The sequence below is a fragment of the Ptiloglossa arizonensis genome, chromosome 5, assembly GCF_051014685.1.
Source record: "Ptiloglossa arizonensis isolate GNS036 chromosome 5, iyPtiAriz1_principal, whole genome shotgun sequence".
Classification (NCBI taxonomy): Eukaryota; Metazoa; Arthropoda; class Insecta; order Hymenoptera; family Colletidae; genus Ptiloglossa; species Ptiloglossa arizonensis.
Genome location: NC_135052.1, coordinates 21,231,664 through 21,255,116, shown reverse-complemented (window position 1 = coordinate 21,255,116; position 23,453 = coordinate 21,231,664). Strand labels below are relative to the sequence as shown.

General features: G+C 36.2%; 1 protein-coding gene across 1 annotated transcript in view; it reads right to left on the bottom strand.

Moving 5' to 3' along the window:
• Vari (MAGUK p55 subfamily member vari) overlaps window positions 1–23,173 on the bottom strand; it is a 51,130-nt gene extending 27,957 nt beyond the window's left edge. Inside the window, exons 1-2 of the mRNA XM_076310957.1 lie at window positions 22,819–23,173; window positions 10,373–10,488 (exon numbers count right to left, since the gene is read on the bottom strand). Coding sequence (XP_076167072.1) covers window positions 10,373–10,488; window positions 22,819–22,924 — 222 coding nt within the window. The 5' untranslated portion in view covers window positions 22,925–23,173. The remainder of the gene's footprint in view (window positions 1–10,372; window positions 10,489–22,818) is intronic.
• Between the last annotated feature and the right edge of the window lie 280 nt (window positions 23,174–23,453).

Genomic DNA, 23,453 nt, shown 5'->3' with positions numbered 1-23,453 from the left:
AAACAACTTTTCATCGGTCACTAGTTAACTAAATATTAAAATTGAAACAATAGAACGAAATATTTCACAATGAACAAAAATTTTGTTATAATATAATCAAATAAACGGCGCGAACAACGTTCCATCAGTTACTATACGAATAAAATGAAAAATTGAAACAATAGAACGAAATATTTGACAATGGTGAAACCTAATCGTATCCTGAACGGGGCACGCGGTTTGCTAGATTCGCCACTGTCACTTACACGCGCCTGGATGTCGCACACGCGCTCGTCCCTCCGCCCCTCCACCTCGCGATTACAAAGCCGGTTGGAATTACATCGGTGGCGCGTACACGCGAGTACACACGCTCAACGTGGCGACCTCGCGATTTCTGCCAGCGCGCGACGAACGATGACTCCGCTCGAGGAGCGGAGACGCCGCCAGCGACCCCGGGACAATTGCCAGAGTTCTCCGAGGTCAGAACCAATTGTCGAGGATATCAGGAGAACTCGCGACAACGATTTGTCAATCTAGAGCCCCGGATTATTCACGATACTAACCCCAACTTCCTGTCGCATCGCGTGCGATTCACTCTCGTCTTACCTCTTTTTCCTCTTTTTTTCACAGGAAGCGCAATTTTTCCCAAGGATTCTCCACGAGGGTTTTCTGATTTATCGGGATGTCGCGCGAGGCTTCGATAGGAAATCGATCTCTCCTCTTTGGGTAAAAACTCTATACAGGGTGACTCGAATAAGTCACATCTCTTTGCTTGGAAAAGAAACGTTGAAAGAGACAAGTAAATAGTTGAAAGAGAATTACGTTTCATAGTTGAGCTGTTTTCTTTTAAACGGGGTGGATGTGTATTTTTTATCGGGTTAAATTTTCGATCGAAGTGGTTTAGAAACGATTATTCTGCGAGATATTTACATAAATTCATCGAAGATTTCCAACTCGTACTAACGATGATTGAATTTAAATTTTTAAAGATTACATTTACATTTTCAATTTAGAACAAAAATTGCCGCAGTGGAATGCATATGCACACGTTGCACTCGTGAATAAAGTATGGTCTTGAACATGTAGTCCTCCTTGAATCGTTCATGTTTTTCTTCTAACATTTTTGCCTATTTGCTGTAAGAAAAAATGTATACTTGTTCCAGTTCGGTGGACTCACTCTGTATAAGCGTCAGAAAGTGAAGGCTACAAGGATAGTGCGTTCTGCTTTGTAGGTTTCAGACGTACAAGACTCTGCTTGGATGTTTTAAGGGCAATGTTACCTCTTGTAGAACGCTTTGGACGTACACGATGTAAGATATCAATAAAGGAACCGGCGCGAGCTCTTAACGTGGAGATAAACAGTCTCTCTGATTTGCTTTCATTTCATCTCTTTCTCGCCTTCACAGGGCAGGTTTGAATCGAATATTGTAGAGAGAACACCTAGTTCTTAGCGTGTAGGCCAAACAGAGCTCTAAACGAATAGATGGTGCATATATTCTGGAAGCAGTAGAGGCGATCGAGAATACTTTTACCGATTCAATGTGCAAAGGCAGACATGCCAGATGCACGTAGAACTCGTAACAGGTTTCGAACGTAGTTCGAACATCATCAGTTCGAAGTTCAGTGAACTTCTTTCTCTTCGAATTTAGTCTAACTCGATAAGATTTCGCTACATTTCTCGAGCTAACTTCTCACAGCCTCGCGAGACTATATTAATTCGATCTCCGTTTATCCAATATTTCATTTGATCCCGGTAACCCTTCTCTTAATTGGATTAAATCGAGATTTCACAGTACAATTCCCTTTGCATTCCTCCTCTAACTCAGCGAAGTACTATTAATTTGAATTTTTGTATTACTCAAACGACCTCTCTTCCCAATTAACCCAAATGAACATCGTTCGGTCACGCTATTAAGATATTAAATAGCAGAAGAAAAATGACTAAATCCTTATTCTTTCAGCTTCACACACTACGTAGATTGTTAACGCAGAGACACAGATATTCACTTTTAACAAAGAGTCATTCTTTACTCATTATTGACCATTTTTCTTCCTCCATATATTAAAAATCAGAGAATCAATAACTTTCTATTTTTGCCTGTATCAAATGACAAATAATCGATTTGCGTACAGATTTTGTAAACATTTAACAATTATTTCTACACTACATGTATTAATTTCTATCAGGAACGTTTTGTCATCTTTGGTCCATAAATCTACACATTCTAAAAATACTATACTTTCCCATCTTTGTGTTATATGTATAATAACTCTTATCGTAGAACAGTGATTCAAATGATCGATGGTGTTAATTAAGTTCTGTTTCTTCGTGAAGTTCCCAAGTCACGTGACTATCAATACGATCGAAACGATTACTCGATCGTAATTTCGAAGAGTTCGTTATAAGATTCTTAGTAAGAAAAAAAATGGTAAAAAACCAGAGTTCGTTGCACCAGAGTCTCGATGTCAGATTCTTGGTTTGAAAAGTCAATAGGTCAATTTTCCAAGGCTGGTGGTTGATTCTCACGGCCATTTTCAACGGTAATTCGGCAAAGTTACGAACACCTTGCCGTATCTGTCATCGATTTCCATTGTTAATACACCGTGAAGGCGGAAACGGACACCGGCTTCTTAACGACTTTTCGACACCGGACCTTCTACCTGCTGGCCCCGAAAGACTAAGATGGAATGCGGGCCCGGCTGCCGAGGGGACGAACGGGCCCAATGTCTCGCAGGAAACACCGACCGTGTGCAACCGATCCGGACAAGATAATTCGAACCGTTTTTAAACTCCGAAGTGAGCTTTCCAGGCACGAGACAGTTCCAAGGTGAAGCTTCGAAAAAACAAATAACCGTGGAATAATTTCCTTCTGGTCAGAGACAACTGGAACTCGTTCGTGGAAAATCGGAAACGATCAAGGTTACTGGAAATTTTCAACAGCAAGTCGAGATTCCTTTCTTTTTGTTTATTTTACGAAGAACTCGCGAAGAACTTTCATTTTACAAGGAATAAATTATTTGTTATTGTCCTGGACGAAATTTGCTCAACTTCGTACAAGATTTCTATGCTTTGGTACACGTTAAGTGTTATCGAGCACTTTAACATTAAAGAAAATATGGAGATGTTGTCAAGTGCTGACAAAGGAAAGTTTCCAAGAAATGGTAGTTTTATTTTAGAAGGAATAAATTATTTATTATTGTTCTGGACGAAATTTGCTCAACTTCGTGAGAGATTTCTATGCTTTGGTACACGTTAAGTGTTATCGAGCACTTTAACATTAAAGAAAATATGGAGATGTTGTCAAGTGCTGACAAAGGAAGTTTTCCAAGAAATGGTAGTTTTATTTTACAAGGAATAAATTATTTGTTATTGTCTTGGACGAAATTTGCTCAACTTCGTACAAGATTTCTATGCTTTGGTACACGTTAAGTGTTATCGAGCACTTTAACATTAAAGAAAATATGGAGATGTTGTCAAGTGCTGACGAAGGAAGTTTTCCAAGAAATGGTAGTTTTATTTTAGAAGGAATAAATTATTTGTTATTGTCCTGGACAAAATTTGCTCAACTTCGTACGAGATTTCTATGCTTTGGTACACGTTAAGTGTTATCGAGCACTTTAACATTAAAGAAAATATGGAGATGTTGTCAAGTGCTGACGAAGGAAGTTTTCCAAGAAATGGTAGTTTTATTTTAGAAGGAATAAATTATTTGTTATTGTCCTGGACAAAATTTGCTCAACTTCGTACGAGATTTCTATGCTTTGGTACACGTTAAGTGTTATCGAGCACTTCTTTAACATTAAAGAAAATATGGAGACGCTGACGAAGGAAGTTTTCCAAGAAATGGTAGTTGTGGCGAGAGGAAACTTTTCATCCATAGATGCTTACAATGATGCTCTCCGCTATAGTTTGGTATTGCATGCGTCGCATATGGAAGAGTCACTTCCGTTGAAAAGGGAAGGGGGATCATCTTCGGCTGATCAATACACAAGGTGTTGCTTTCAGCAAACTGAGAAGATATTTGTTTTTCTTGAGATTCTAAGGATTTTGTACGCCAGCTCGAATATTTGGATCACCGATCGATATTTCGATCGGAATTTCGGTATAAAATTAAACCGATGCATTGAATTTTTAAGACGTCATCGATTCCAATTCTCTGGAACTCTCGAAAGATCATCTTTACTCGAATTCCTCCAGATTTTTCAATCTCGAATTAGAGTAATCGTGGCAGAGAAAAATTTCAATAATAAAATGTGTAAAAAGAAGAGAATTATTATTATTATTTTCTGTTTATCATTATATTGATAAATTATCTATAGATTTATAACTGTGCTGCCGATCATTAAATACAACACAGAATAAATAACAAATTCACATTTTTCCAGAATTTTTGCCCTTATGTATCAATAATTATGAGTACAATAATTATCACTCGTAATTATAATATGGAGAAAAAGGTCAAGCAACACATTCAAATTTTTCCAGAGTTTTCACTTAGACTATCGTATAATAATTATCACTCGTAATTATAATTAAAAATGAAAATACTTGAAAAAGAATGTAAAGAAAGGATCAAGCAACAAATTCACATTTTTCCAGAATTTTCACCCAGTGTACTATCGCACAATAATTATCACTCGTAATTATAATATCGAGAAAAAGGTCAAGCAACGACTTCAAATTGCAATAATTATAATTCTACCTTGCAATAATTATCACTCGTGATTGTTATACCAAGAAAAAGGTCGAATATTAAAAAAAAAAAGAATACTACGCGTTACGATCAGGAACCAAAGTTATTATTTATCGTGACAAATGTCGAGCCTCCGAGTTCGTTGAATGTTTGGTCCTGCAGCTTGTTATATAACAATGACGAAAGAAAGAGTGACGTCGCGTCACGGAGGAATCCTGGTGGCGTCCGTACAATCGACGCTAATACTTTCGTCGAAGGCCAAAGAGGCGTTGTTCGTATTTCCACGTGAAATGTGTGTCGTGACCGAAATAATGCGTGGGCGGAGCAGCGTGTGATGCAAGCACCACGTGACACGAGGAAAGTAACGCGCGCGGGGCGAGTATCCAAAAAATTTTCGATCCACCAATGATCGAGCGATCGAACTGTTTAAACGTTCGTTCGTGGATACCAGCGCCACGGGACACTTTCCGATAAGCTCTCGATATTTCGTGGAAAAATTTCTGACGATTGTTCGCGCAAAACGATTCGTGGACGTTCGTTTCGTGGAACGGAAACCGCTTATAAAAATTCCTCTGTTTCTATGGAAAACGAAACGTTGCAGAACGTTGTGTTCTCGGTGTAATAATAGAAATTCTGATTTCGGTCTCCGTAACGTCATAATCTTTTCTTCTGGATAAACTCTCTATTCTCGCATTTCGAATCTCACCGGGTAAATGTAAAAATTAAAATTTTTATTTCATTTTTCGTAATCGTCTTACTGTTTTTAAATAAAGAAAAATGTATCGATAATGATCACATTTTTTTTATATTAGTGTCCACGTGTATATTAGCTAGAGCTATTTGGCACGAGTACGTAAGGTCTCTTTTATAGACTAATCTCTCATTATTGAACGTGTTCTGAGTGCCCTCAATAGACTATTTTATCGTGGATGAAAGAAGTCTTTTACACGTATGTACATACATAGTGAATTAATCTCGAGCGAAACAATGTTCACCTTTATTCGTATTTTAATGTCAGAGGAAATACACTGTACATTATTTGTACGTATTTTTAAAGTTGGCCTTGTTTTTTTTTTATGCAGAAGTAAATATCTTTTTCACTTGTACGATCTTGTTGACCTTGGACTCTAAAATTTGAAGCAGAAAATTTGATATTGAACAAAATACCGTGAGTTATTGAAATGTATTTTTTCGAAGTGAGTTAAATGAGTCAATTAAGTGACTTGGTACTGGCAAAAATTAATGTATAAATTGTACAAGTTGAAGCAATTAATATTGCAGACGATAAAATGATATTAATTTATAATACCTACTTCCTGTAAATCTAGAATTTCTTCTATCTGCAATTCGTTAATAACTCAAATTTAATTAACGTAGACAAGAATTACTACAGACAAGGAATGGAATAGTTAAATGAATAATTCAGTACATTTATAATACTTTGAACAGAAAATTATAGAACTGAAAATACTACACGTGCAACGAAGCGTTGTCTAAATAATTCATTCAACCGTTGATAGAAGTTCAACGAAACATATTAGAACAAAGTACAGTTAATATAATATAACGGAGTGTAAAGTGAAAGTTTGACGAGCTCATATTGAAAGAAAATTAAATTACATTCATTTGTCATTCTCGTACATTATGTTTGAAGATGTCACGTATTTCTATGTTCTTTGTAAATAATTTTTATTTCATATCCTTCATCACCATTACATTAATACTATAGTAGCTTTGTGATTAATGTCCCGTAGAATGTACTGTGCCAATATCGAAAATATTTCCATTTGTTTTTACTCGAAAGAGATTTGTTATATCTCTATAAATGGAATTGGATTTGAGTCGATAGTATGTTTACAATTTTAATTCCAATGCGGAAGTAGAAGTAAGCATTCTGTGGGTGGCGGTGAAGTATGTAGGTCACAGGAAGTGAACATGGTATAAACGAATGACTACATCGTCGAAAGAGTTGAAATGAAAAATCGTGAAAATTGATCGTAATTAACATTCTGTAGAAAGTACGAGGAACTGAAAACGGAATGAAAATAAATCGTGATAAAACGTTGAGGTTGAAATAACTTTCAGATCGAAAGTGTCAATGAAACTTTTCACATATCGTACTCGATATTTAATCACTCGTGCGTAATAAAAATTATATTCTGATACAAATCTCAATGGCTGAAACGAGCTAAATATGGGCAAAATTTCAGAGAATAAAATACAAGCAATTCTTTATCCGATTAAACGAATATTCGAGTTACAATATAACGTACAATATAACGAAATATTTCATAACAATGTTTCATAATAAAAAAAATTAAAATTGAACCCTTCGATGGTACAATTTCAATCACGAAAAAAAATAAAAAAAATGGAATATATATTAATTTTATCCGTCATCGTTTATTAAAATTTATTCAAATCTTGCCCATTTATGGAAAGAGCAAAGTATTATAGCTCAAGTAAACCGATCGATGGAGTGGCAAGAATTAAATAGAAACGATCGATTAAATTCTCGTTGCCACATTTCTATTTAAAAAAGTTGATCCGAGGAAATTGATTCCAGACCTGTTTCGAAGGAAGAGGGACGGGTTCAACGACACGAGAAATTTTTACCAGTTGGCCAGGACTCACGCCTGGCCGCCTCGTCTTTCGTTCTATGGTGGTGAATTCACACGATGACGGAAATTTCACGAGCCGGGCCGGAATTCATTGTAAATGGAAGCCTCCATCGTAAAATCGAGCGCTCGTAGTAAACACGTGGCGCGTGCATGCGCCCCGGCTCTTAAGTGCAACGCGCGCATGATCGATGGGACCATAGTTTACACGCTCTTGCCAGAAACAATACACCAAAAATCATACCGCTAATTAATTGGACCGAATATTCATAAATTTTCGTTGCAACCATCGAACGAACGCACGTTATTCGAATCAGTGGTTTTCAAACTTGTCGTAAGTTACTTTCTCGAAGAAGAAAATTTCGAGGATAGGTTTGAAGTAATAAAAGAAAAATACACTTTGAAATTTTATGAATTGTCAATGGATCGATTGGAAGAGATGTTTGAATTATTCACATTTTTCTACGAGTAATAATAATGTTTTCCCGTGATCAGATGTCACTTATTTTTGAAAATATTGAATCGGAGTGTGTTGCACGTTAGGTTTGTAAATAGGTGAGGAAATATGAAAAAAAATCTACCAGCAATTTTGAGCAAAACGTCAACTTTTGGATAGTCAACTTTCGGATATTTTGACAATTTTTTTGTTAACATGAATTTTGAACTTTAGAGACTACTTTAGAGAAAAATAACAATAACAGACGACAGGTTCTAATGTTGTGCACGAGATTTTTTTTTGCGTAAAAAAAAATTAATAAATACAGGAGAGAAAGGCAGTATCGTTAAAATTTGTAATATTATTCGAAACAATCAAGTTTGAAGAACGTTCTGAGGAGAAACACGTGTTTGGAAGATTTATTGGGTGTAGCTTGTGGGTTACACTGAAATCACCGCCACTATTTCACGGATATTGACTTCGACCGATGTTATGTGTTCCCCTACGTCGGTGAAAACATTATCGGTGATTTCAATCTAATCCGTAGTCGGCACATGATTTCATACGATGCAGCGAATACATTTTGATGCATCGGGCCTTTGTCTCGTGGTCCTACAACTCGAGAGTTCATGAATCTTTAAATAGATCCTGCTCCAAACTTAACTAGAAAAGATCCACCAAATGTTCAATAATATCGTACTATTCGTTGATCGATTAACAGAGTTCTCAGAGTGTTCGTTTTAACAATCCGAACGAAATTATAAATACGATAGCTCTATTTCTAGCTGTATTTTTTATTTCTTAGCTTTATTTTTAGCTGTATTTTTTATTCTTTGGCTTTATTTTTTATTTTTTAGCTTTATTTTTAGCTATATTTTTTATTCTTTAGCTTTATTTTTAGCTGTACTTTTTATTTTTTAGCTTTATTTTTAGCTATATTTTTTATTCTTTAGCTTTACTTTTAGCTTTATTTGTTACTACAATCTCATTGAGTTCAAAATTTACGCGACTCCTATTACAAGGTGTGTGTAATAAATATTATCGAAGAGCGTTGTGTGTATTTTTTAAATACGCTATTAATAAAAAATATAAACACGAGGAATCGGATAATAAAGTTCAAAGACCTTGTGGCACTTTTCCAAATTTTTCTACGGTGATCTGGGTCGATTTATTGTCAACGATTATTAACGATAGTGTCAGAAATTACGAAAAGTGTATTCATTATATTTTTCATGATGATTTTCTGAAATTATGTTATGCTTTACTTGTACTTCGTTCGGAACTTTCGGTTCGGTAATATATATTTTCGTCCCAAGGTCATTCGAAGGTCACGTTACAGCTCGTTGATTTCGACTCATTGACAAGAAGGCGACGAATACAAAAATTAAAGGTGATTTTGAAAACTTATGGAAAATAAGATAAATTTGAAAAATCTTTTGAAACGTATCGTCCATGATCAGAGAATTTTTATCGTTCGATTAAACGACGAACGATTAAAATAATAGGGATGGATAAATTCTACGATTCACTCTGTACAAGACTTGTAAGGATAGATTTGAATATTTAAATTATGGTTAATTCAGTAGCTCAATGTACACTCCGAGTTAGTGAAAAACGATCGCAGAACAAGACGAATATCGAACTGTACAATTAAATCTAAACGAATAATCAGAGTGTTTAAATGTGACACGAATATTTCACTCGGTATTATAGATTCGTCGATAAAATATCAGTGGGCGAGAAAAATAGTTATAGGTACGATAAAAACACTTATCGAATGTAAAAGCTACAGGACAACTACAGAATAACTGTTTTTCTTTTCGTCTACACGTTTATTAGCCACAGTGGTAGACCAAATACATTATTTATCATCATTGTATCTTCTAAATTTCTCAACTATCGTGAAAATTTTCTCTCGAAGTTGCTTTTCAATTGATATTTATCTTAAGAATTCAACTATTCGATATAAACTCTTTTCACAAGATCTTTTATCTCAGCAGTCACCGATAATTTAACCGAATAAGTATTTTTCTTTTCGTCTACACGTTTATTAGCCACAGTGGTAGACCAAATATATCATTTATCATCATCGTGTCTTCTAAATTTCTCACCTAACGTGAAAATTTTCTCTCGAAGTTGCTTTTTGATTGATGTTTATCTTAAGAATTAAACTATTCGATATAAACTCTTTTTACACTGATTCGATATAAACTCTTTTTACAAGACTCTTCATCTCAGCAGTCACCGATAATTTAACCAAATAACTGTTTTTCATTTCGTCTACACGTTTATTAGCCACGGTGGTAGACCAAATATATTATTTATCATCATCGTATCTTCTAAATTTCTCAACTATCGTGAAAATTTTCTCTCAAAGTTGCTTTTCAATTGATATTTATCTCAAGAATTAAACTATTCGATATAAACTCTTTTCACAAGACTTCATCTCAGCAGTCACCGATAATTTAACCCAAGTTGCATACGTTCGTACGAGCCATAAATTTCCTCGATTACCAAAAATTTGACATTTTACTCGAGCAAATGAACAAAATCAGTGAGCATGTTGTAGCTCGGTTTTCCACACGAGAGACGTAGTAGAAAAAGGATGATGTAACCGTGGAAGCATGAGTCTGGCGTTCACTCACCTTCACCAAAGACGTCACGACCGGGCTGTCCAGGAGGCCCTTGAGGAAAAGCAGGTCCGTGTCGTCGGCCACCTTGCCCAGCTCCTCCAGGTTGTCGCGTACGTGCATGAAGGCGGCTGGAACAGTCACCAAGCACTTTTCCATAACACTATGCGACTATCCGCGACGACGAGGGGCAACGACACTACCGAAGTTCGAAGCGTCGGGACGAGGGCGTAAAAGAGGGAACGACCGCCGAGGGGAGGCCGGGTGTGGCCATCTTCCGAGCGGATCAATATTCGGCTAGCTACAGGTGGCTGGGAGCACGCGGACCATTCGGTGGAAAAATCGAATAGCAAAAGGTCGGTCAACTTTCAAACGTCGGGGAGCGGGATTCCAGCGAGAATAGAGATTTTCACGAAGCGGCACCTTGGCGGGGCGCAAGGAGACCATTTTTCTTTTTTTTTTCTTCATAGAAATAACGATGTTTGGAATCATTTTTGGATGGAGATAATGTTGTCTGGAATCATTTTTGGATGGAAGTAATGTTGTGTGGAATCATTATTGGATGGAAGTAATATTGCCTGGAATCATTTTTGGATGAAAATAATGTTATCTAGAACCTTTTTTTGGATAGAAATAACGTTGTCTGGAATCATTTTTGGATGGAGATAATGTTGTGTGGAGTCATTTTTGGATGAAGGTAATGTTGTCTGGAGTAATTTTTGGATAAAAATAATGTTATTTAGAATTTTTTTTGTCTAGAAATAACGTTATCTGGAATTATTATTTGATGGAAGTAATGTTGCCTGGAATCATTTTTAAATCGTAGTAATGTTGTCTGGAATCATTTTTGGATGAAAGTAATGTTATCTAGAACTTTTTTTTTGCAAAGAAATAACGTTGTCTGGAATCATTTTTGGATGCAAGTAATGTTGTCTGGAATCATCATTGGATGGAAGTAATATTGCATGGGATCATTTTTGGATGGAAATAATATTGTCTGGAGTAATTTTTGGATGAAAATAATGTTATTTAGAATTTTTTTTGTCTAGAAATAACGTTATCTGGAATTGTTATTTGATACAAGTAACATTGCCTGGAATCATTTTTAAATTGTAGTAATGTTTTCTGAAATCATTTTTGGATGAAAATAATGTTATCTAGAACTTTTTTTTGCATAGAAATAACGTTGTTTGGAATCATTTTTTGTATGGAGATAAGGTTGTCTGGAGTCATTTGTTGGATGGAGGTAATGTTGTCTGGAATCATTTTTGGATGAAAGTAATGTTATCTAGAATCTTTTTTTTGGATAGAAATAACGTTGTCTGGAATAATTTTTGGATGGAAGTAATGTTGTCTGGAATCATTTTTGGATGAAAGTAATGTTATCTAGAATCTTTTTTTTGGATAGAAATAACGTTGTCTGGAATAATTTTTGGATGGAAGTAATGTTGTCTGGAATCATTTTTGGATGGAGATAATGTTGTGTGGAATCATTATTGGATGGAAGTAATATTGCCTGGGATCATTTTTGGATGAAAATAATGTTATCTAGAACTTTCTTTTGTATAGAAATAACGTTGTTTGGAATCATTTTTGGATGGAAATAATGTTATCTAGAACCTTTTTTTGTAAAGAAATAATGTTGTTTGAAATCATTTTTGGATGGAAATAATATTGTCTGAAATCATTATTGGATGGAAATAGCGTTATTTAGAATTATTTTTGGATGGAAATAATATGGTCTGGAATCATTTTTTGTATAGAAAGAACGTTATCTGAAATTATTATTTGATGCAAGTAACGTTGCCTAAAATCATTTTTAAATTGTAGTAATGTTATCTGGAATCATTCTTGGATGAAAATAATGTTATCTAGAATTTTTTTTTTGCATAGAAATAATGTTGTCTGGAATCACTTTTTGTATGGAATTAACGTTGTTTAGAGTATTAAATTAAATACGATTCTTCGAGGATAAAAAAGAGGATATATAAAGTTTACGTACGTAGAACAATCATTAAGATTTATATACGATTCTCGCATAACAATTACATTTTTATAATTTACATCTAGTAGACCTCGTACTGGAATTATGTGGTATCGTCTGATATAGATTCTCAATTTTTAAAAATTGAATTAGACAATTAAATATACCATTCATAAAATCTGTATATATATATAGTATATACATACGTAAAGTATGCAGAAAATAATTATGTCAAAGACAAATACGGAGCTCAAGGGCAAGAAAATTATCACACTATTAACGTTAGACGTTTAGAGGTGTTCGCAGGTCTTAGAATCAATTAGAGCCCCGTACAAGATTAAGTTCGTTAAGCTTTACTTAAACTTCTCAATCTCCGTCGACCTCATTACAATCTTTCCCGTAGCCCGACCTCAATTTACTAAAAAAAGAAATCCTTGGAAAACGTATCAATTCCTACGTAATTTTGAACGTGGCGCTGTAGATTGTCGGAGAGTTTTACGATGTTTAACATTCAAAGATAGACAGCTCTCGAGCTTCGAGTGCTTCAGACAAATGACCAACCACTAGAACATGCGATGATAAGCGACGTCGTCGACAAACCTATGCATGATAAATGGGTTACGAAGGCATCGATGCAACGCGGTGCATAGATGCATCGATGACTATACCGATTGTGTATCGCCTCTACGGTACGTCTCGACCTATTTCTCGTTCGTTTAATCCTTGATAATTTGAACCGTCATTGAATTTTGCTATTGCATTAACTTTTCGAAAAATACTCGATTCACACGAATTTTAATGACTTTTATTAATATTGAAGAGTCTTCCAGTCAAGAAAAGTGCATTTAGTATTATTTTCTATTAGATATCCATGTTTGTTGCTTTGGAATTTTTTTGTTTATTTACATGATTTCACTTAGTGATCCATACGAATTTCACCGACTTTTATTAACATTGAAGAGTATACCAGTTAAGGAAAAATGCATTTAGTGTTGTTTTGTACAATACATATATTCATGTATCTTTGATACTGTTTTTTTTAAAGAATGGATATCTATTTTTGGTTACATATATAAATTATTTATTTCATTTTTTAGAAATTTATAGCTCCTTATGATTCAAATGAAAATTAGACATTCGGGATAGTATGTAAATAACGTGTTAGTCCTTGTTCCATATTTGTAATAAATTAATTATCATGGAGATGAAATTTATTTAAATATTATAATATTCTGAACAACTCCGGTGTAACAATTGTTTCAACAATGCACAAGGTTTAGTGTCGAAGTAAAAGCACTTGAATCTAACTGTACTCGGAGAAACCTAACCTTCTATTATTCTTATTAACCGTTAAAGAAAAAGTAATTAAAAATTAAACTCGTCGCGAGAGATCTTTCGTTGTCCTCCATTTTCCTTTCTCCTTCGAAGCAGGTCTGCATTCTTTCCTCTAACGTAATATATGAAGAGATTCAGTGGTTTTATTGGTATTAGCGATTTAGAAATGAAATTTCAAATATGTTTCAAAAGTTTTCTTAACGTGTAAAATAGTGTATAAAAATGTATGTAAAGTATCGTAGTGTATGTTTGTGTTAAGTTAAAGGAGTTACAAAGAATGTAATTTATTAATTAAATTTATCAAATTCGATTATTAATTTTATATTTTTTTGTAGTTAATAATAAATTTCATTCAAAATTATTGAATTCAACTGCCATTTTGTTATTATAAATATTTTAACTTTCAGAACAATTTATGCCAATATATATCATATATTATACCATCAAACTTTATACATATTTTAATACACTGTATTATATACTCAAAGAATTTACATTTTAATTTTAATTTTTAAGCCGGCCGTATAAACAAAACCGTTAAATTTTATATTTTTTTGTGGTCAATAATAAATTTCATTCAAAATTATCGAATTCAACTCCCATTTTGTTATTACAAATATTTTAATTTTCAGAACAATTTATGCCAATATATCATATATTATACCATCAAACTTTATACATATTTTAATACACTGTATTATATACTCAAAGAATTTACATTTTAATTTTAATTTTTAACCCGGCCGTATAAATAAAACTGTTATATTTTGTTTATATTTATTTTTCTTTCTCTTTGAAAATATTCATCTACTGCAAGAAATGAGTTGCGGAGAAAATTAATTTGCAAACAAGCGAAGTGTGACAGAAGTGCTGTTTGTGAACGTGACCTCAATAATTTCATTCTACCGTGAATTCTATTCTGTTTTACAGTGTTCGCGCGAAGAATAAAATAAATGGCGCAAGGGAATTCTGACCTGTGGATTTTGTCGAGAGACCAGTGAAATACGAGGACGTAAACTTCGCGGAATAATATTTAGACGCGTGGAACGCGCGTAGAAGAGTTTCTATGAGGGCACGCGAACCGAAGAATTCGAATTCTTGTTCCGGAACAACTAAATATTTCTCCAGGTCGTGTTTTCATAGACTTTCCAAAGCGTGTCTGCGACAACAAAGATTTAAAAATAAAATTTTAAGCTTCCATCTTCACTTTCGCTCCTTCTTCGAAATTCTGTTCAAGTTGAACCGCTATTTCACAAATTGAAATAATTATTAATCGAAGATAGGAACAACAGTAATTATACGAAACGTAAAAATGGAACGGGAATTTATGGAATAATTATTTCAATTCGTGGAACGCGTGTTTAATTTTAACAGAATGTTTGAAAAAAATCTAGAGTGAAGATTGTAAAACGTAAAATTTCTTTTTAAATATCTAGTATTGCGTTACGCGATCCGAAAAATCTAAGTAAATATTATTTGAAGAAACACTTTATCGAGTGGTATCCAACAGAGCGAAAAATATATTATTCTAGTTTCTACGACTAATTATATCCGTTTGGAAAATAAATTGTCCGTTAGATTCTCCAAAACGAATATATAGTAATTGTATAATTTATCGAACACGTAAATATTTTGTCTATATCTTTTGGAAGCAAATATTTAAAATTACCATACACTGATCAATTATAAAATTTAATTTAAAACAACGAATCAGATAAGTTTTTACGATTTTATAATCGCATATTCGGTCCATTTTTTATTACACAGCAACGTATATAAATTCTCAATATTTTTATAATTTATACTCTCAACAAGGGGTTCAAAAATATATAAAACCTTTTCAATTAATCGTACAACCATGTCAAACTGTGAAAAGCCCATCCAATTCTATCCCTAAAAACTTATCAAGTAATAAAAAAAAAACAAAGTAAAAAGTTATAATCAACACAGTTAAGTTTGCTATTTTTAACATCAATTATTTCAGTCCACTTTCGCGGAACGACACCACAGGAAGTTTCCTCGAAACGTTGGAAGAACCCTGAGTCGAGTAAACGACACGATTCTTTATTACCTTCGACTCGATATATGATCGCTAAAATTACTCGAACCATTGCTTTACCATTTTCCATGTGATACAGTTTGGTTCCCTCCATGGCGTCGATGCTGGCCAACAACCGACGATCCTCCAGCTTCTCCTTTCTTCCGAAGAACACCATCTTGATATCCCTTATTAAACCACAATAGTCACGAGAAAACGTCCCTTTATCGAGCAATTTCTCACAGTTACCTCGATCGATGTACCTTTCACTCAAGATTCACACAATCGTCGATCAACTCTGTCCTGTTCTCTTCAATTAAAGTCTCCATCTCCCTTGCATCGATGCAAAGGACACTTTTCCTCTATCTCGACTCTCTGGTAACAAATTCTTCTCTCAGTTGTTGTACAAAAATTTCAAGAGGCACCGCTCGAAAATCACCATTATCGTCTCTAGGTATCCTCCGAGTCTCCTCGTTCTGTCATCGCGGAACACGAACTTGTGACTTGGCCAGAGACGGTGACTCGAACAGAGTTAACACTTTCCACGGTCAGGTCGTTTCACCTTGTCTCGAATCACTCGCCACGCGGGAAATTGGCCTCGGTTCGGGAGCTGGGTCAGTGTTTGTTGTTGTCGGAGCAAACAGGTTGACAGAGGATTTTCTTTCGGGTGGCGTGCGCAGCCTGCTCCGCGACGCGCGTCGCGGTGAATGGAAACGCTGTGCTGCACCTGCTGGGGCCTGTGGGCCCCCAGCTCGAGCCAGGGGACTGAAAGCGACACCCTGTGGAGGTGACGGAACAACAGAGGCGAGCTAGGCCAGCCTCGCGCCCCCCCCCCCCCCCCCACTCACCCGCCGACTAGGTACTTCTTTGAGAAGCTGGTTCTCGATTTTTTCACGAAATTGTCTTTGTCCAACTTTTTCAGTTTCCTTGTAATTTATATTTTCAACCAGGTACGGTCATTTCGTCCAGGTAGAGCAAAGATTTTTCAGAGGCAATTGAATTTCTAGATCGTGTCAAACTTCTTCAAACGAATTATTTCGGTTGAAATAATTCAAAAATTCAAACACATTTTGCCCCAATGACGTCTGACAATCTTGCGTTCATTTTGCGTTGCAACACTCGGGGGGAATTTAATTGCGAATATTTCTTTCGAACTCTCGTGATTAATTCGATGTTACGATGTTTGAGACTGTTTAAGGGACGTGCACGACATGTGTCTTCGAAGAGGTTAAAAAGAAGCGGCACGGTGGTAATCGTGACATTAGTGTCGTTTGTGTGTGCACGACACAGCGGTGAACGTGTCGTCTCGACGAGGTGTCAGCGAAAGCGTTCCTTTTGTCACGGCAGCTTCTCGTTTAACGTTCTCATTTCTTTCTAGCCTGTCACTCGTGGTTTCGCGACAGTTGGGCCTTCAAAGTGGTGGACATAATGTGTGTAATCTTCAGCGGGCGATCTTCAGCTTTTGCTGTTCGATTATTGGCGACTCATTGATGAGTTTGTTGATAAACGGTCTTTGGTATTTATTGTTTCATTGTTAACGAGGACTTTGATGAATATCGAACTTTTGGAGGTAGAAGTATTGCTGTGCAGAGTTTTTATCGTCAGTTTTTATCTGATTGCTACAACGAGGTCTAGATATTTCGATAAGTGTTACTCTAACAGTGGTTCTGTGGAGGTAGAAATATTGCTTTATAATGTCACTATCTGTTGCAATGAGTTGTAGATATTTCGATAAGTGTGACTCTAGCAGTGGTTCTGTGGAGGTAGTAATGTTTCTTTATAATGTCACTATCTAACTTTCGGAACGAATTGTAGATCCCTCGGTAGATGTTACTTTAATAGTGAATCTTCGATGTTAGAAATCTTTATAATGTTACTATCGAATTGTTGCAATGAATTGCAGATCTCTCGATAAGTGTTATTTTAGTAGTGGTTCTTGTAACGTAGAAATATTCCTTTGTAATGTCACTCTCTAACTGCTGCAACCAATTGCAGATCTCTCGATAAGTGTTACTCTAGTAGTGGTTCCTCTAACGTAGAAATATTCCTTTGTAATGTCACTGTCTAACTGTTGCAACGAATTGTACATCTCTCGATAGATGTTACACTTTAAAGGTTCTTAAAAATATTCGTTCATAGTGTCACTCTCTAACTGTTGCAACGAATTGTAGATCTCTCGATAAGTGTTACTTTAGTAATGGTTCTTCTAACGTAGAAATATTTCTTTGTAAGGTCACTATCTAACTGCTGCAACCAATTGCAGATCTCTCGATAAGTGTTACTCTAGTAGTGGTTCTTCTAACGCAGAAATATTCCTTTGTAATGTCACTGTCTAACTGTTGCAACGAATTGTAGATCTCTCGATAGATGTTACACTTTAAAGGTTCTTAAAAATATTCCTTCATAGTATCACTATCTAACTGTTGCAACGAATTGTAGATCTCTCGATAAGTGTTACTCTAGTAGTAGTTCTTCTAACGTAGAAATATTTCTTTGTGATGTCACTATCAACTGTTGCAACGAATTGCAGATCTCTCGATAAGTGTTACTCTAGTAGCAGTTCTTCTAACGTAGAAATATTCCTTTGTGATGTCACTATCTAACTGTTGCAACAAATTGCAGATCTCTCGATAGGTGTTACTCTTTAAAGGTTCTTAAAACTATTCCTTCATAATATCACTATCTAATTGTTGCAACGAATTGTAGATCTCTCGATAGGTGTTGCCCCAGTAACGATACTTTAAAGACAAATATTACTTCACCGAGTTTCCATCGTTCTCATCTTCAGCAACGAATTGCAGCTATCTCGACATTATTCTTCCACTATCGAATCACCCTCTGGAGTCTCCATAGCCAGTGTATCGCAGAGTTCACGATCGTACGAGTGAACCTTGTGAAATTGTATTCACTCGTCTTTAAGAATTCGTCGAATTGCGATACACGAACATATTCGATCTCTTCTGCAACTGTTGTCCTGTTCAGATGTCTCTCGAATTCTGTAGCCCGTTTTCGGTTCCGTGTCGAGGTATCTCGACCCCTCGAAGATCCACCGATTTATTTCTCGAGGCAGTGTACACGATTCTCGAACAATTGCGAGCACAACGCGTGCTGTCGTCGTCGGCGAACGATCAGAACTGGCGTTACCAAGAGATTTCGTCGGAGAACGAGAGATCAAAGGGAGAGGAGAGCTATTCTTATTTTTCCAGACAAGACAGAGGAAAGAGAGCACCGGAGGGAGGGAGAGAGGAACACACGGGAGGAAACGTAAGCACCTCTGGCTGAAAACCGACGAAGGGTTCGGGATCGAACCAAGCTTGTTCCTAAAGGAGGGAAGGTAGCCACTGATGGAGATCGGATCGGAGAAAAGAAAAGAAACGGGTAACAATTGCGAAGATTCAGCGTCGGGACGCCCAGACGTCTGCCCGACGACGTCATACGCGAGTGTTTCGACGTTATCATTGTTTTCTTTTTTTCTCTCTCTCGCTCTCTCTCTCTCTCTCGTTCGAGCTCGATCGTTACCGCAAAGAAATTGAAATCTAACAGTAATGTGAAAATATTTGGAAACGAATTCAGCGAACGATACGTGGAACACGTGGACAATGGAAACATTTCGAAAATCACGAAAATAAAATCGGACGAGCGGGTCGGGTGTAAATGTGATATTGTTACAAGTATGTTGTAAACTCGTTTTTATTCTTCTCGTATTCAAACGAGATGTTAAACAAACAAGTGTCCGATAGTAAGAGTAAATAGAAGCGAAAAACTTGATGCAGAGTGCGCGAAATAAGTGGACGGGATGTATTTTGAAAATATCTCTAGCGAGCAGGATTTATGATAGATTGTGTCCTTGTGTTTACTATATTCTCATAAATTGTGCGGGGATAATTTTAGTTTTTAATTATTTCAATATTCGTTCGATGGAAATTTCGAAGCGATCGAAATGTTGTAAATATGTCTCGAAGGTGGAATCAAATGGAATTATTAACCATTAGAAATATTGTAAAACCGTGTGCATTATTTTTACATTCGATCGAGAGTTGGAATAAATGGACAGTAAGTGGAAATATAAATGATACTCGACGAGGAATATATGGAATAATAAACGTATCGTTGGAAAATATTTATTATAAGATCGTTATACTTTTATTTTGCGCGTAGAAACGAGCTACAAGTTAAAGATAATCTAGAAGTGGCAATAAAAAACGAAACTCGAAGAAGAATATCTGGAACGGACAGATACGACGTGTTTTAAAAATACTCTAATGGAACTCGGAGTGAAACGTCAATATTTTTCATATAAATTTACCCGATTAATGATTTCTTTAACTGTAACGAATAGTAAGATTAAATTATTAATTTTACGATAGACGAACAACGATAACAATGTAAATAAATGTACGAAATTCGAGTAGAATTGTCGAGATTGTTAAGAGCAACGGTAGTTAATTTTTTTTTGTATTTTTTTTTTTTATTAGAGTTTAACAGGTGCTGGTCGTTCATTGCAACGCTTCGATGAAGAGGACCGACGTTTATTTTATACCGTACCAGAAACACACACGCGTCGAGGACGTTAAATCGATTATAAAAGCGTTCTTCCTTCAACGACTTTGACTTTTCGTAGGTTCCAAACTGCTGCCTCTTATTAGAAAAGTCATAAAATTCAGACGGGAACCAGCTGCTGGCTCGATGGGGAATTGGAGAACGAGGAAGTGAAGAAGACGGAAGAACAGAATAATGGACTGTCGGTGGTGGATTCAAGGTTTCGAAAACAAGAAAGAATTACACGAGTACATAAAGTAGGCAAAGTGATCGGAAAAAGCCAGTAAGTATTTTAATGAAGAGTTATGTGTTTGAAATTTTGTTAAATCTGGACGTCGAAAATTGTGTACGTAAATTGTAAGTTAATACGAAAACTCCACTGGTGCCTAGATGTTAGATGAGAAACATAAAATTGATTTTATGGAGTCGAATATACAATTGATTTTATGGAGTCGAATATATAATTGATTTTATGGACTCGAATATATAATTGAAGAAACGAACGATACATCTACACACAGAGAGAGAGACCAATATCTGTAAAATTACTCTTTCCTAGGGGAGTGCAACAAAAATAAATATTAAAATTGAGTAACTTTGTGGTAACACGTGGAGGTAAAAAATATAGGTTAGAATTGAACGAACGATACATCTACATACACATAGAAAGAGACCAATATTTGAAAAATTACTCTTTCTTAGGAGAGTGAAACGAAAATAAATATTAAAATTGAGTAACTTCGTAGTAATGTATGGAGGTAAAAAATATAGGTTAGAATTAAACGAACGATACATCTACATACACACCTACACACACACACACATACACACACACAGAAACCAATATCTGAAAAATTACTCTTCCTTAGGAGAGTGAAACGAAAATAAATACTAAAATTGAGTAACTTCGTAGTAATGTATGGAGGTAAAAAATATAGGTTAGAATTGAACAAACGATACATTTACACACACACACAGAGAGAAACCAATATCTGAAAAATTACTCTTCCTTAGGAGAGTGAAACGAAAATAAATACTAAAATTGAGTAACTTCGTGGTAACACGTGGAGGTAAAAAATATAGGTTAGAATTGAACGTCAAGTATGAGGAACAAACGTAAGCCAAACAAGTCGTGTAACGGTGAAAGTACTTTTTTACTCGAGAGGAAAAACAAGAGAGAGAGAAACAAGAACACGAGGAAAAAGGTCCGCGAATAACTGTCAATGTCGAGTTCATAATTCTTTGAAAGACTTGCTCGCAATGCAAGTATGTCTAGTTGAAATTTTCATTCAAGGTTGCAAGACGTAGAGTTTTTGTTACGAGCTTTATCGATCGTCTCGTGGTTTCCTTTGGTGAACACGTGCGTTGATATCGATCGTTTGTCGTAACCTGTTCACGACACAGAAGAGTCGATGAAAATTCAAAAGTTCGTTGAATATTCGTTACAAAAATTGGAGAAATATTTTCGAAAATTTAAGACGTATTTTGTTCTATCGTACGATCGAATGTACGAGACACGAGCGAGTCGTTGACCGTATAACTCTTTATTTAGATAGTCTGGCCTAGTGATAATCGCATTCTACGTCGTTTGTTGTCGTATGTATGCGTTTGAACCGCGACGTGGAAACCGGAACGTAAGCCAGCATCTACGGTGCTTCCCCAGAAATTACGTTAAAATTAACAAGATCACAGTCACGTCCTACTACAATGGAAATAATCTATAAAGTTTTTCATAGTAGTGGGTGACCACTGGAGGTTGGAGGGGTGTTTGAAATCTAGGGGAGGGGGGACAAGAAAAAATTTTTAAACCTTTACAACATCGATCTATACATTAAAGATTAATAACTATAGAAATTAATTTTTTTCTAATCGGTTTAAATACACTTTTTCCACAAAATGTTCCTAAATTTTGCTTTATGAAAATTGTACCCATATATTGAAATTGTACCCATATATTGATATTGTACCTCTACTCTATTTTCCATTCATTCTTCATAGGCTTCTTTTAAACAATTTTTCTACCTAATTTGTACAAGATTCAACCGATCAGAATCGATAGAAGTTTTTCAAAATTTCAAAAAGAAACTTTCTCTTGTTTCTATGGAGTTACACGAGTTCAGGAACGAATCAGAATGTACCTTTTCGAAACTTTCCCCAAAACACTAACCCGACAAAATAAATTGAAAACCTCGACGATTGTACGCCGATCGAGATAAGAAATTTCAAAACTTCAAGTAAACTCAACAAACGAAAGTAAACTCAATCGCAGCGAAACCGAGTCAAACGACGAAAGAACACGCGAAACGAAAATCACGGAAGAGATTTCATCGAACTTTGCCTACCCCGTGAGAATCCTAATAAATGGACACGATAATTCCCGAAAGCAAACTCAAACAAACGGCGTCAAACGCTTGGAAACCGTTCCAAAAAACCTCCAAACAACACCTACACCGACAATCGCGACAAAGAACCATAAAAATAACCACAACGTGGCACACGAAAGCAAACGAAGAACATCCTCGCGTATCGAAGTCAAACAAACGACAACAAACCCCTGGAACTCACCAGAAGTGGATTTCAGGTGAGGCAACTCCTTCCTGAGAACGATCGAGGGTAGCCTGGAGCATCCGCAGATGTCCTCGATCTCCATCAGCGATTTGCTCTTCTTCATCCCGGGTGTGATGTCCGTGTGTCACGTGACATCGATCATCGGAGTGATCCTCCGTTCGCTGGTAGCGACATCCGGTCACGGGTATCACCCGGCTCGAACGACGACCTTGTCATCACGCCTCACGAAATATCCACGTGCTGTACGGTACCACGTCGATCGATCCCCGTCTGACGTGGAACGAAAATGGCAGTTGGTGATCTCCGAGGATCTATTGATAGATCACCGTTGGTGATCGCTACGACGCGAAGAACGAACAGGGAAGACCGCAACGGGACCTGTAAGCCCGCGCTGGTTTCGTGTCCGGTACTTATAGCTCGGCCGCGCGGGGGGTGGGTTTTTGCACCCTCTCTCTGTCTCACTCGCTTCCTCGTTCCGCCTAGCGATTTAGCGACTCGTGGCAACGAGCGCCGTGTGCGTCCCGATCGATCGATAGCGAACGCTCGCTGCCCACGGAAGGGCAGATATACTCGCGATTCCGAACGAGGAACTGGGACGCCTCGGGGAGGCGACTTATCCACGATGGAAATAT